We start from the raw sequence: 12205 nt of genomic DNA, 5'->3' as shown, positions 1-12205 counted from the left end.
CCATTTTTTAAAGACAGGAATGCTTCTATTAAAAACTATCTTTTTCAAAGGTCATGAGAATCAATTACAACTATGACATACTTATTTGGTGTCTAATGAACACCTCTAAGAAAAAAATATAATGAAAGAAACTAATTATCAGTTAACACAGTCTGGTCAGTGAAATGCTTTATTTGAGACATTAGCATGATAAAGTATAATTATCCATTATGTTATTACTTCCTTAATAATCTAAATAGTGTGGATAATCAATAAAGTGGTTTTTAATGTAAATTGCAAACAAGATAAATATATTAGGTAATAATAAAAATTATCTATAATATTCACACATGGCATGTACTTTATTTTAAACCTCAAAATAATTACAAGTTCTACTTCAGGGGTTATTTTTTACTGACAGTGCTCTGAATAACCTTGCACAAAAAATAAACCGATCACCCTGAGAGTCTAAAATCAATTTATTTTTTATGAATCAGTCATCTGTGACAAGCACAAAATGAGTGGTAATAATGTAATTAAAGATGGAAGTTTCTGTATTTGCTACCAGAATATAGAAATAAAATTGATTTTCTATGTTCCACTTGCATCCTATGAACTTAAACTCATCTATTAGTTCTAGGTGGTTGGTATAGATTTCTGGGGATTTTCTATGAATACCATTATGTCATCGGCAAATAGGAACAGCTTTAGTTCTTTTTGATGTATATGCCTTTTATTTCCTCTTCTTGCCTTATTATTCTGGCTAGAACATCTAATGCTACACTGAATAAGATTGTTGAAAACAGAAATCTTCGTCTTATTTTTTATTTTACCATTTAATCATGGAGTGCAATGTTAGCTGTAGTTTTTTGTTTGTTTATTCTTTGTTTTTGTAGAAGTTGAAGTTCTCTTTTATTTCTAGTTTCTGATAGTTTTTATCAGAGTTTATGAGGGCTTTGAATTTTAAGTTTTGTGAATGCTTTTGTCTCATCTTATATGCAATTTTTAGCCAATTAATATGACATATTATATTATTTAATTTTCAATCATTAAATCAGTCTTGCATCCAGGAATGAACCCCATTTGGTCGTGCTGCATAATTGCTTTTATATATTGCTGAATTCTATTCGCCAATATTTTGTTAAGGATGTTTATATCTAGATTCATGAAGGATATTGTTCTATAGTTTTCTCTTTATGTATTGTCATTATTTGCTGTATAAGTTGGGAAACAATGTTTGCTGTCTTTTCTATTTTCTGGAAGAGATTCTGTAAACTTGACTGTATCCACACTTTATGGGTTTTCAAGAAAATCTAAAATTAGTGTAGCAAAATACTAAGATGTGTCTATCTGGTGGAAGTTTACTAAATTCTTCTCTGTGTTTTTTAGCAGCTCATTTTTAAAAATTTATTTATTTACCTCATTTTTAATCCCACTTCCTCACGGGAGTATGAAAAGATTCTTGTTTATTTCTGTTTAAAAAATCCCCGGATTCTCTGCTGTACTCCCTGTGCACACGGCAATCTGTATGTGCCTGTGTCTTTCTTTCCAGCTGATGTCCCTCCAGTCTTCTCCGTTTCCAGCCTGTGCAGTGAACAACCAAGTGTCTGCAAGAAAGCTGATTTCTGCTCTCCCAGCGGTTTCCCTTTAGGTCCACTGTCTGGCTAGTGGAAACTGAGACTTGACCAGTGACCTCTAGATAATTAGTCTAGTATATCTTCCCTCCATAAGATGTGTTTGGCTTTGAATTAGTGCCCGCAGGCATTAGCGGAAAGCCTGGCCCTCAAGCAGTGTGCTCCCATCTCACTCACGGAGTACAGCCAGGAGACACAAGTTTTGTTCCATTTACATACGAGGACCTCTGCAATGCAGAATGAAATTGGGAGCCTGGCTATGTTTTCATTTGTACCCCAGGGAGTCAGCTACTGTTCTTTGCCATGAGAATGATTACTTGAAAAGTTAAGAAACTGTTTATGCTAGAATAGTCACACTTGATTCATTTCCTCTTCAGATATCTCTGGATAAAAATATTTTTCTCTTTCCCATACCTCTGCAAATAACACAGGTGTGGCCTCTCTGCCTTTCAAGTATGCTCACGGATTAGTTGATGAGTGAAGTCCTCTTTGTCATGAATTTCTCGTGGTTGCAGGAAAGTAAATTACAAAGTACAGACATGAGACCAGAACTCAGATCTCATATCTCCCAGGAAATTCTGACACGTAAGAAGTCTCTCTTGAACAAGCTGATTAGTCTTGTAAGACACTACAGTGAGAGAGCCAGTTGTGCAACCGTCTGTGTGTCTGTGTCGCCATTTCAAGTATTATGAAAAATGAGACTTGCATCTGTTCTTGCATATTTATTGTCTCTTGTTGTCCAGAAAGACACACGATGGATTAATCGAACCATTTATTCTAACCAGAAGGAGCACATAAGTACTATATTTGTCCTTCTTCCATCTAGAATTGCTAGCGACTTACTGGCTGGCCTGGTTCACCAATGCCGATGGGTCCCGGAGCCCCAGTTCTTCCCTCCTGGCCTCTCTCTCCCTAAGAGAAAGAAATAATCAAATGAAAGTTTAAGCTTTTAAACAAAGAAGAAACATCGCACAAAATACTCTAAAGATTTCAATAACAATAAATAGCAAAACAGCCAAATTTTTCTCATTCATGAAGATAAAAAAATTCTGAAAAAGGAGAAATGGCTTGAATTTCAGTGAAAAAATCACCCTAAAACGTTCAGCATCCCTTATGGTCTAAATGCAATCTGCACGTTCGGCTTTCGGAAACCACTGTGCAGTGATTGGCAGGATGGACCGTGAGTGACTCATTTTGGTCACTGAGATGACCACGCTGACAGTGCTCATGCTGCTCCTGGCCTGGCACCTCCCTCGTGGAATGCCGCCCTTTCCCCGCCCCCACTCCATTCCCTGTCACCTCTCCTTTCAGCTCTGTTTCACACTGATCTCCTCAGAGCCCTTCTCCAATAGCTCTGCCAATACAAACTCCGCCTTCCCTGCCTTCTCCGCGTGCTCTTGCGTAACTGGCATCCGTGGTGACACTCGACGACATCCAAAGTGCACTGTTTTGAACTGCTCTCTGCGTTAGTCCTGCGCCAATGTCCTTTTGTCTTAATGACTTAGAAAATTCATTTAAAATAAACTCTTTGCTCTATCACATCTTTCATGTGTAGGGGACCCAGGATGTTGGTGCTCCAGTCCCTTCTAGCTCCCTATGGACCTTTCTGTCAACATTTACTTCTCAGTGCCGTGCTTCTTCTGGTTTCTGTCCCTGTGCGCTTCTTTAATGTGCACAGATCATAGTTGCTGTGTTAAAATGTTTCACGAATCATCTCTGGCTGGCGTAGCTCAGTGGATTGAGCTCGGGCTGGGAACCAAAGTGTCCCAGGTTCAATTCCCAGCCAGGGTACATTCCTGGGTTGCAGGCCATAACCCCCAGCAACCGCACATTGATGTTTCTCTCCCTCTCTCTCTCTCTCTCTCTCTCTCTCTCTCTCTCCCTTCCCTCCCTAAAAATAAAATAAATAAATAAAATCTTAAAAAAATGTTTCATGAATCAATAGCATTTTGCATATTTAACCTTTCAAGTCCATGAAAACTCAACAGACCCAGATGTACATTGGCAAAAGGGTGGGTATTTGGAGACAAGCAAATTTTTCACTCCCATCAAATAACAAAACACATTGGTTTTTCTTGTGGTAACTGTCCCTGACCAGGACACCCTGTGTCCAAGCATCCAGACTATTAAATAACTTCTGCAAGCAGCCTTGGTATCTTTGAGGATAAAGCTGAGCAGAGTTTAAATCACAGCTCCCCCAGCACCCACAATAAATGCAAACATCATCAATGGGCAAAGAGACAAGTATCTTTACCTTAATACCTTGCTGTCCAATACCCGGGACTCCTGGAGGACCATAAGGACCCGGAGGACCTGCCTCACCCTAGAGGAAGAAATGGTGATATGTTAGCTCAACTCGGCATCATTTGTGGAGCAGCTCTGGGATTCATAGTGATGTGAGAAGGGCTTGAGGGCAACGAAAAAACCTAGTGCACAGTCACTCCCTTGAGTTTACACACCAGCGGGAAACAGCACAGACCCGCTGCGGAATTCTGCACTGGGCATCGTAGGCACAGTACTTGGGGCTGACAAACGTGTTTCAAGTTGCATTTTTAAAAATCAGAATTAAAGTTAAACATAATAAGAATTAATACATAACAATGAATTCAGTCTGGATTTTGTCTTTATATCAACTCAGTTGTAAAACACTACTTTTAACATAGTTTTTGGATGAAGGGACCCACAAAAACAAAGTTTTTAGGATCCGTGAAAGTTACAGAGCAGCCCTCACTTGTTCAGCCAGCAAACCTTTATTAAGTATTTCTGGCAGACACATTTTATTTTCTACCCAGTGACGATGCTCTACCCTCTGTCCTTCCTTGCTGTTAAAACTCTGACCCGTTCAGGTTCTGGGAAGCTACTCCTTGCCCTAAGGGGTATAGAATGAATGGTGATTGGTCTAATGCAAGTCTAGAGTCTCCTTTCCCTTTGCTATTGGTTCCTCTAGTTGGTCCTTGGTTGAGCTCCGACAAATGTAGGGGTCTCATTTAATGCAAATCAGAACCTTTTGCTTCTGGCTCTTGTTTCCTACTTGAAGCTGTAATAGCCATCTTATGGTGATGAGGCTACAACCTCTTATATGAATGCAAACAATTGAAGAGGATGATGCAAAACAACTTTAAAAGAGCCTGGAGAACCTCATTAAGCTACTGATTTTGTCCTGGACTACCCATTTTCAAACATTCTTCAACAAAAAGAGTGCTTATGATGAAGTCACTATTAGTCAAGGTGTCTGTTAATTTTCAGTTAATGCTATCTACTACACAGAAGGCCTGGCATAGAATCAGGCCATTACAGAACTGAATGAGAGCATCAGGCTCCTACATTTCACAGGTGTTAGTCCCAGAGAGATTACCTCCAAATCAGTTGATTGGAAAGTTTATGATGCTTTGGCATTTGAGTGGACTGAATTTAAAAGTACCTTCTCTTCATCCTTTTGAGTACAAGTCAATCTGCAAGATAAATCAACTTAATTTTTTTCCTGTTAAAATTGAATTTTGTACTTATTTTTCTATATAGATTAAATTTTCTGCAGCAGCCATGTCATTGCTGTTAATTTTTACTTGCTGTTGGCCATGGACTTTCTCTCTATATAATATCAGATTAAAAGTTCTCCCTAAACTTAAAATTGTTTTCTTTTTTTTTTTTTTAGCCTTACCTGAAGACATTTTTTCATTGCTTTTAGAGAAGGTGGAAGGAAGACAAGAAGGGAGAGAGAAACATTGATGCAAGGGAGGAGCAACCACTGGTTGCCTCCCCTCCGTGCCCAGACTGGGGATCAAACCTGCAACCTAGGCATGCGCCCTGACCTAGAATCAGACCTGCAGCTTTTTGGTTATAGGAAGATACTCCAACCAACTGAGCCACACCAGCCAAGGCAAGTTGTTCTCTTCATCTCAAAGTTTGATTTAAGTGCTAGAGAATATTCAGTTTCCAAGGTTTTTACTTCAAAGAACCATTTCCTTACAACTTCTTTGCTGACCACTCAAGTTGGAATCTCCTTGTCAATGACACCGCATGTGGGTGACTGTTCCCATTATTCAATAAACGAACACTTTGGTCATTTACCAGGTCATTTAGCCTTGGTCAAATACCAGCAGCAACCAAAAGATGTCTTAATATTTCTTAAATATTGGGGAAATTACAGGGATCTGAAGCATACAAAGGAATTTCATGTGCTTAAATTAATTTCTCAGGAGCCTAGCATCTCAACACAGGACCTGCAGACCAGTGTTGGCCTACAATTAATATTTGCCTTTTCCTACTTCCCCTTTCCCTTTCCTGCAAAGATTCCTGAGGTGCTAGAAAAGAGGTGCTCACCCAGTTGTACAGCACTACAGTTGGGTAAGACAGAACAGGAAGAGGAGAGTTGGCACTCGACTCAGAATGACTTTTTAGGAATTCCCCAGGGCCACATAGCCCTAGTAAGACTCCGGACTTGATGCCTTTTCTGCTATTCTTTCCCCAGCCCTCACCAACACACACACACACACACACACACACACACATTGCCGCAGTATTACTTATTTCTCTACTCCACTCTCTCTAACCATCAGAGGATGTGCAAAGGGGGCTGGGTCAAAGGGGTGGCCCCTGAGGGCTCTGCTTCTCAGGACCTCCGTACAAGTGTGGGTGTGTGCGAGCATGTGCAAGGGGGTCACGGCAGTTAGACCACTTCAGTCCTCCTCAGAAATTAAGGACCTCTATGCTGTGGGCTTCAAGATCGAAGAAAGCTACTATTTACTTAAACCAACTATTTCCAAGCATTGCCCTGGCACTTTATATACAGTATCTCATTTAATTTTTTAGCAATCCTAGGAAATAGGTATTTTTTCTGTTATGAGGTAGGAATATAATCTCCATTTTTTAAATATGTTTTTCAGCATGTATGAAATCACAGGAAAAAACATAGCTTTGGAGTTATTCATCGTAGTTGAATCCTCGCTCTATAATTTACAAACAGTTCAAGCTTTTGCAAGATCCTCATATGCAAAATGAAGATAATTATGTCTACCTTACAGGGTTGCTCAGAGGATTCAATATATTGTCACAGAACATCTAAGTCATAACCAGTCACGTGGTAGCTGTTCAATATGTGCAGATTTCATTGTTATTCATCAGGCTTTCCTTGGGCACCAGCCGGACAACGAGTACCTGGTTACGTAATTACAGACGTAAATCAGGTTGCACCTGCACTTCTCAGACACTTACAATCTGGCTGGACAGACAAATGAACATAAAACAAAATACCAGCATGTAAATTAGGTGCAATAAAGACATTAACAGAGCATGTAAGGCTCTGAGGCAAAAATATTTAATTCTACCTTAAGGAATTGGGACATTTTCATGTAACAGAGGAGATCTTTGCTCTGAACAAAGAAGTAGGAATCACATCTAATCTGGTAGGAAAGGAACTAAAGTTCAGGAATAGGAAAGCATATGAGACATAAAGTGATTTGAAATGCTCTGGTTACAGTAAGCAGTTCTGTGAGCTCAGGTGGGCAGGAATGGGGAGGCAACAGGTCACTGTCTGGGGCAGTTCCATCCACTAAAAATACACAGTGAGCCACAAATGCAATTTTAAATTTTCTAGTAGCCACAGTGAGAAAGTAATAAAACACTTTACCTAATCCAACATATTACCCTCTCAACAGATAATCAATTAGAAACCTTACTAATGATTTTATTTGTATTATTTTTAACTCTATACCTTTGAAATCCTACACGTATGTAACATTTCGGGTTCATTTTATTTGCATGAGGCACATGCAAGTGCTCAGTAGCCATATACGGCCATTGTATTGGCCGGCGCAGGTTTGGAGTGACTACAGAGGCTGGAAGCTCAGGTGAGAACCATGGGGAATGCCAGCATTTGAATGAAGTAGGAGTGGAAGAGCACAGAGATGTCCTAGGGAAGTTGGCGAAGGCAGTGGCCAAGAAAAAGAAGGGGGAAGATAAAAACAGTGTAAAGGAAGTCAGGAAAAAGAATTTTAAAAGAAATTCATAGTTCCCAAAGACAAACTCATGATCTTCCACTTGCACACGTGGTCATCCCGTGGCATGCTCTCTCAGGAAAGGGCACCCCGACCCCTCCAGGGGTCACACCAGACCTAGGGGTCACTCTCGACGACTCTCACACCTTTATCCGCCATATGCAATGCATCACCAGTGCCGATCAATATGCTTCCTAAATCTCTCAAATCCATCTACCACCTTGATTCTCTACCACGTCTCCACGGCCTCCCCCAAATCAATATCAGCTTTTGCTCAGACTACGACAGCTTCCTTAGTGCTCTCCATGGATCCATTCTAGCACACTCCAATTCATTTCCCCCATTGCAGTCACAGCAATCTTTTCTATTTTCATTTCAATCTGAGTAAAACCCTTCAAAGCCTTCCCTTTAGCTCTTAGGATGAGAGCAGAGCTCCTTACAAGGCTGGTGAGCTCCTGAAAGTCATGGTCCTGTGGCCTTTCCAGCCCCCTCTGTTATTCACTGCTCCTTTCTACACCACCCTAGCAGCAAGGCCTTTGTTCAGTTCCTTGTCGTGTACCCTTCTGCCACAGAATCTCTGTACGTACTATTTTTTAAACCCTCACCTGAGGATATGTTCATTGATTTTAGAAGATAGGAAGGGAGAGGGAGGGAGGGAGAGAGGAAGAAATATCGATGTGAGAGAACTCTCAATCAGATGCCTCCCATACGAGTTCCAACTAGTGATCAAACCAACAACCTAGATATGTGCCCTGACTGGGAATCAAACCCGCAATCTCTTGGCACATGGGACAACATTCCAACCAGCTGAGCCACCCATGCATTTTTACCTATCTGGGATGTTCTTGCTTCCCTATTTTCCTAGCCAATCCTGACTCATCCTTCAGATCTTCTTTGAAGCCGTATGACTTCAGGGAGGGCTTCTCTGATCAGGTGAAATCCCTGTTTCAGAGGCACTGATAGCACCATTTTCCTCTTTTTCTGAGCATTCTTTATAATTGCATTTAGTTAGTATGGCTCCACCCCTAGACTGTGGGGAGGATGTCATGTGATTTTGCTCAGTTTGGCATTTTCAGTGCTCAGCTAGTTGATATCATCCACTCAGCTATCCGTGCATCTGTGCAGCATTTACGGAGCAGCACCAGGGAGCAGGTGCCGTGCCAGCTGCTGGCAGTGAGCAAAACGGGACGCCTTTCTAGGCAGGGGAAGCTGGGAGTCTAGAAATGCGCCTCTGGAGTTGCCCCTGGTTTCTTCAGGTTTTCAGTCAAGGACAACTGTATATAAATTACACAGTGATATCAAATACCAATGATGTAGTTACTCTTGCAAACTGACCCAGATACAATTAATCTTTTTTTTCCCAACTGAAGGAATAATGAAATTCTAATAGATGACCTAAGGTTACACCATGTGGAAAATCCAGCCAGAGAAACCCAACACTCCTATTTCCTGGCTCTGTCTCTAACCAAAGCCAACATCCTTCCTTCCCTAAGATAACAAATAATGAAGGGTTATCTAAGACTCTTGGAAATTTTTGAGGACAGAACCTTTACCATTTTTTGAGTAATAAAGTTGTGAACAATTTAATCAGACCATGAGATTTTCTTAACATTAGAAAGATGTTTCAGCAAATGCTTTTTGTTATTTCCCACACAATGTGTAGCACCAACTTAAATATTTTGTCTGTGACAAATATTCTGATAGTTTCCAAATGGAAGAAAAGGATGGACAAGCATTCTGTGAGTGCAAAGTGGTTAAAGTATGGCCAAGATACATGCTCAGCTAAAACTCAGGGCAGTGATGACTGTATATGTAATCTTGGAAAAAAGTCAAGAAAGCTCCCCCCTCTGTTTTGGAAAGAAGGTAAAAGGGGACAGGAAACTATATTTATCAAGTGCTTCCTAAATTAAGCTCCATTTTTAGTCCCTAATTTCTCTCGTTTAAGAGGAAGTATTATGTAATAAGAGATATATTTTTAGAAAACATATCTAGCTAGACTTATTCTATATTAATAAAAAAGGGGTTGTTAAGGTACTTAACTGCTTAACAATTATTGCCAACATATATGGCACTTAATATGTAACAAGGGCTATCCTAAGTGCTTCACATATATTACGGTAACTCGTATACTCCTCAAAATGACTTTGAGAGGTAGGTACTATTACTAACCCATTAAACAGATGAGAAAGCAAGGCATGGGAAGGGAGTGACTGGCCCAAGTAACACAGCTAATGTAATAGCGGGCTGGGTTTGAACCCCAGCAGTCTGGTTTTAGAGGTTGTGCTCTAGCCACCCCACAAACTGCCCCTTGGGACTTCTCAGTTCTTTTCTTAAATTGTTTCAAAAATCATCTCATTGCAGACTAAATTCATGTCTTTGTTATAGGATGAAAAACACAAAAATCAGTTAGTTTCAATCTACCCACAGCTGAGGATCCATCATATGACAGCCAAGAATCCTGAAACACAACACGAGCCAAGAGGAAATACACTTTACACAAGCCGGCTCACACACTGTCTCCCCAGCGTCTGTGTTGTCTCGGAATCACCAGGAACAGGGTAAAGGCAACAGATTACAGTTGGCAAGACTGTGACCACACAATGTAATTTTACATATGTAAACCCATATCTGAGTTTGGAACCACCATCACGTTGAAATCTCCGATTACAGGCCTATGTGAATACCTCTACTCGGGGAAGAGAAAAGACCACAGTTCATATACTCCACCTACTTGTCCCTTCCAAAGAAGAAAACATTTCAAAATAACAAAGAATTGGAGAATAAAGTAATTAAAACTATACTGCTGCACCAGATTTTAGTAACTCTTAACGCCTTTTCTTTAATGCTTTTAGGTTAAACCATACAACTGATAACATCCAACCATGTTTGACCTACCAAAATGGCAATTCACATGGTTCGGTCTAGCTGGAAAGTCATATGTCATCCCATATAATAAAGTCTAAGTCATTGTGTGTTATTTCTCTAAAAGGGGGGACCAGTCAGCACCCCATCAGAAGAGCTTTTAAGAATCACACTCTGGTGGCCACTGTTGGACTCCTCCGGCACAGAATATTTGCTGGAACATATTCGGGGTGAACCCTCTCCACAAATCTGAGAACAAAACATTGATTTAGGAGAGAAGATGGGTTCATATGACAGGGAAATCTTACCTTGGAGATAGGGGGCAGGGGGAAATGAGGAAAGTTATTGTTTAAAGGGTGCAATGTTTGTTTGGGGATGATGAGAAAGTTTTGAGTATAGACAGTGGTGATGGTTATACAACATTGTGAAATTATTAAATACTACTGAATCATACACTTACAAATGGTTAAAAGGTTATGTTAGTCATATTTTACCTTATCGATGGAATGAACTTGATTTTCCTTGTTGCAATGTTGCTATTGCCCCTTGAATTAAGTAAGGAACTGACTCTGTTCCACATCAGTGCCAGATTGACTGGACACGTAGGTTAGACTCAGTGCCTTGGTGAGAAATATCATCAGCATTTTGGTTTCTTGATCTGTCAGCGTTTTCACCTTACCAGTCTCTGCATACACACCTGCACACACATTCACACAGGGCGTACACCATCTGCTGAGAACCAAATGCGTCAGAGATTTGGGAATGAACATCATCTACCTTGAAGCCATTGGCTGACATCCTGCATGTTCTGGCAGACATTTCCATTGTCACTTTCGGTTGTCTCATGCCAAGTGAGTTAATAAGCTAATTTAGAGTCCTGGCAGGCAGGTGTGCATGTAGGTCAAAGCCCTTCCTGCAACAAGAATTACTGGATTACTAATGCCTCTTTCCCTTTAATTATAGGCTCAGGACAGAAATAGCATTTAGACTTTGACATCTCTGAAGGAAAAATAATCACATGGTTTGGCGGCATGGTTCTGGTTGTTAAACAGATATTTGTGATTAAAATTGTAAAGGATTCTTCCCATTGCAGTGCTATTCACTGAGCCATCACAACCTTGCTCCAAGTTCTTAGCCTGAACCAGAAGGCCCATTATTGTTTTTGGACAGCTGCTAAAGCTGATGTGTTCCAGTATCCTGTACTTAAAATACTTTATGTGAAGCCAGTAATAAAGTCATTCAGTTAGGAGAGCTATGGACTTAAAAAGAAAGTTTTCTGTGTGATTAATTATTCTATACTAGGAATTGCCGATGTCATGTATGTTTCAACTGATTTACTGCCTATTGAATTATAAGGAATTATATTCTATTGCAAATCATGACTTTTTAAAGATTGAAAGCAACATTATAATGTCAGGAAATTGTTAGTTTTTTGAGTTGTATGGGAACTGAAATAAGGAGAAAGTTTAAAATTCTTCACAGTTGTTTATATTTGTGGTATTGAACTACTTCCAAACCACAACTGAAATATTAGTTAGGTTTAGTAGGGCGACCTACTAAAGCTACTAAGCTAGCTCTGAGTCAAATCAAGTATTTAAATAATTCCCAAAACAGCAATGTATTTTTGAAATTATTGTACTAAATCTTCATCAATGATTTTCTGTTCTAATGAAAATACTGACATTATAAAAAAACATAAGAATCTAACTTGTATATATGAACTGTAAAGAAAATAAA

At 39.9% G+C, this 12205-nt stretch overlaps 1 protein-coding gene across 3 annotated transcripts in view; it reads right to left on the bottom strand.

Annotated features, from left to right (window-relative positions):
* The window catches only part of COL28A1 (collagen type XXVIII alpha 1 chain), a 154155-nt gene that overhangs the window by 102824 nt on the left and 39126 nt on the right, over positions 1 to 12205 (bottom strand). For all 3 annotated transcript variants that reach the window (XM_036010297.1, XM_036010298.1, XM_036010296.1), the window contains 2 exons: positions 3868 to 3936; positions 2457 to 2525 (listed from right to left, as the gene is read on the bottom strand). In XM_036010297.1, the coding sequence (XP_035866190.1) occupies positions 2457 to 2525; positions 3868 to 3936 (138 nt within the window). The remainder of the gene's footprint in view (positions 1 to 2456; positions 2526 to 3867; positions 3937 to 12205) is intronic.

The sequence above is a fragment of the Phyllostomus discolor genome, chromosome 10 (genome assembly GCF_004126475.2).
Source record: "Phyllostomus discolor isolate MPI-MPIP mPhyDis1 chromosome 10, mPhyDis1.pri.v3, whole genome shotgun sequence".
Classification (NCBI taxonomy): Eukaryota; Metazoa; Chordata; class Mammalia; order Chiroptera; family Phyllostomidae; genus Phyllostomus; species Phyllostomus discolor.
The sequence above is the reverse complement of the archived record's forward strand: the minus strand, read 5'-3'. Positions and strand labels throughout refer to the sequence as shown.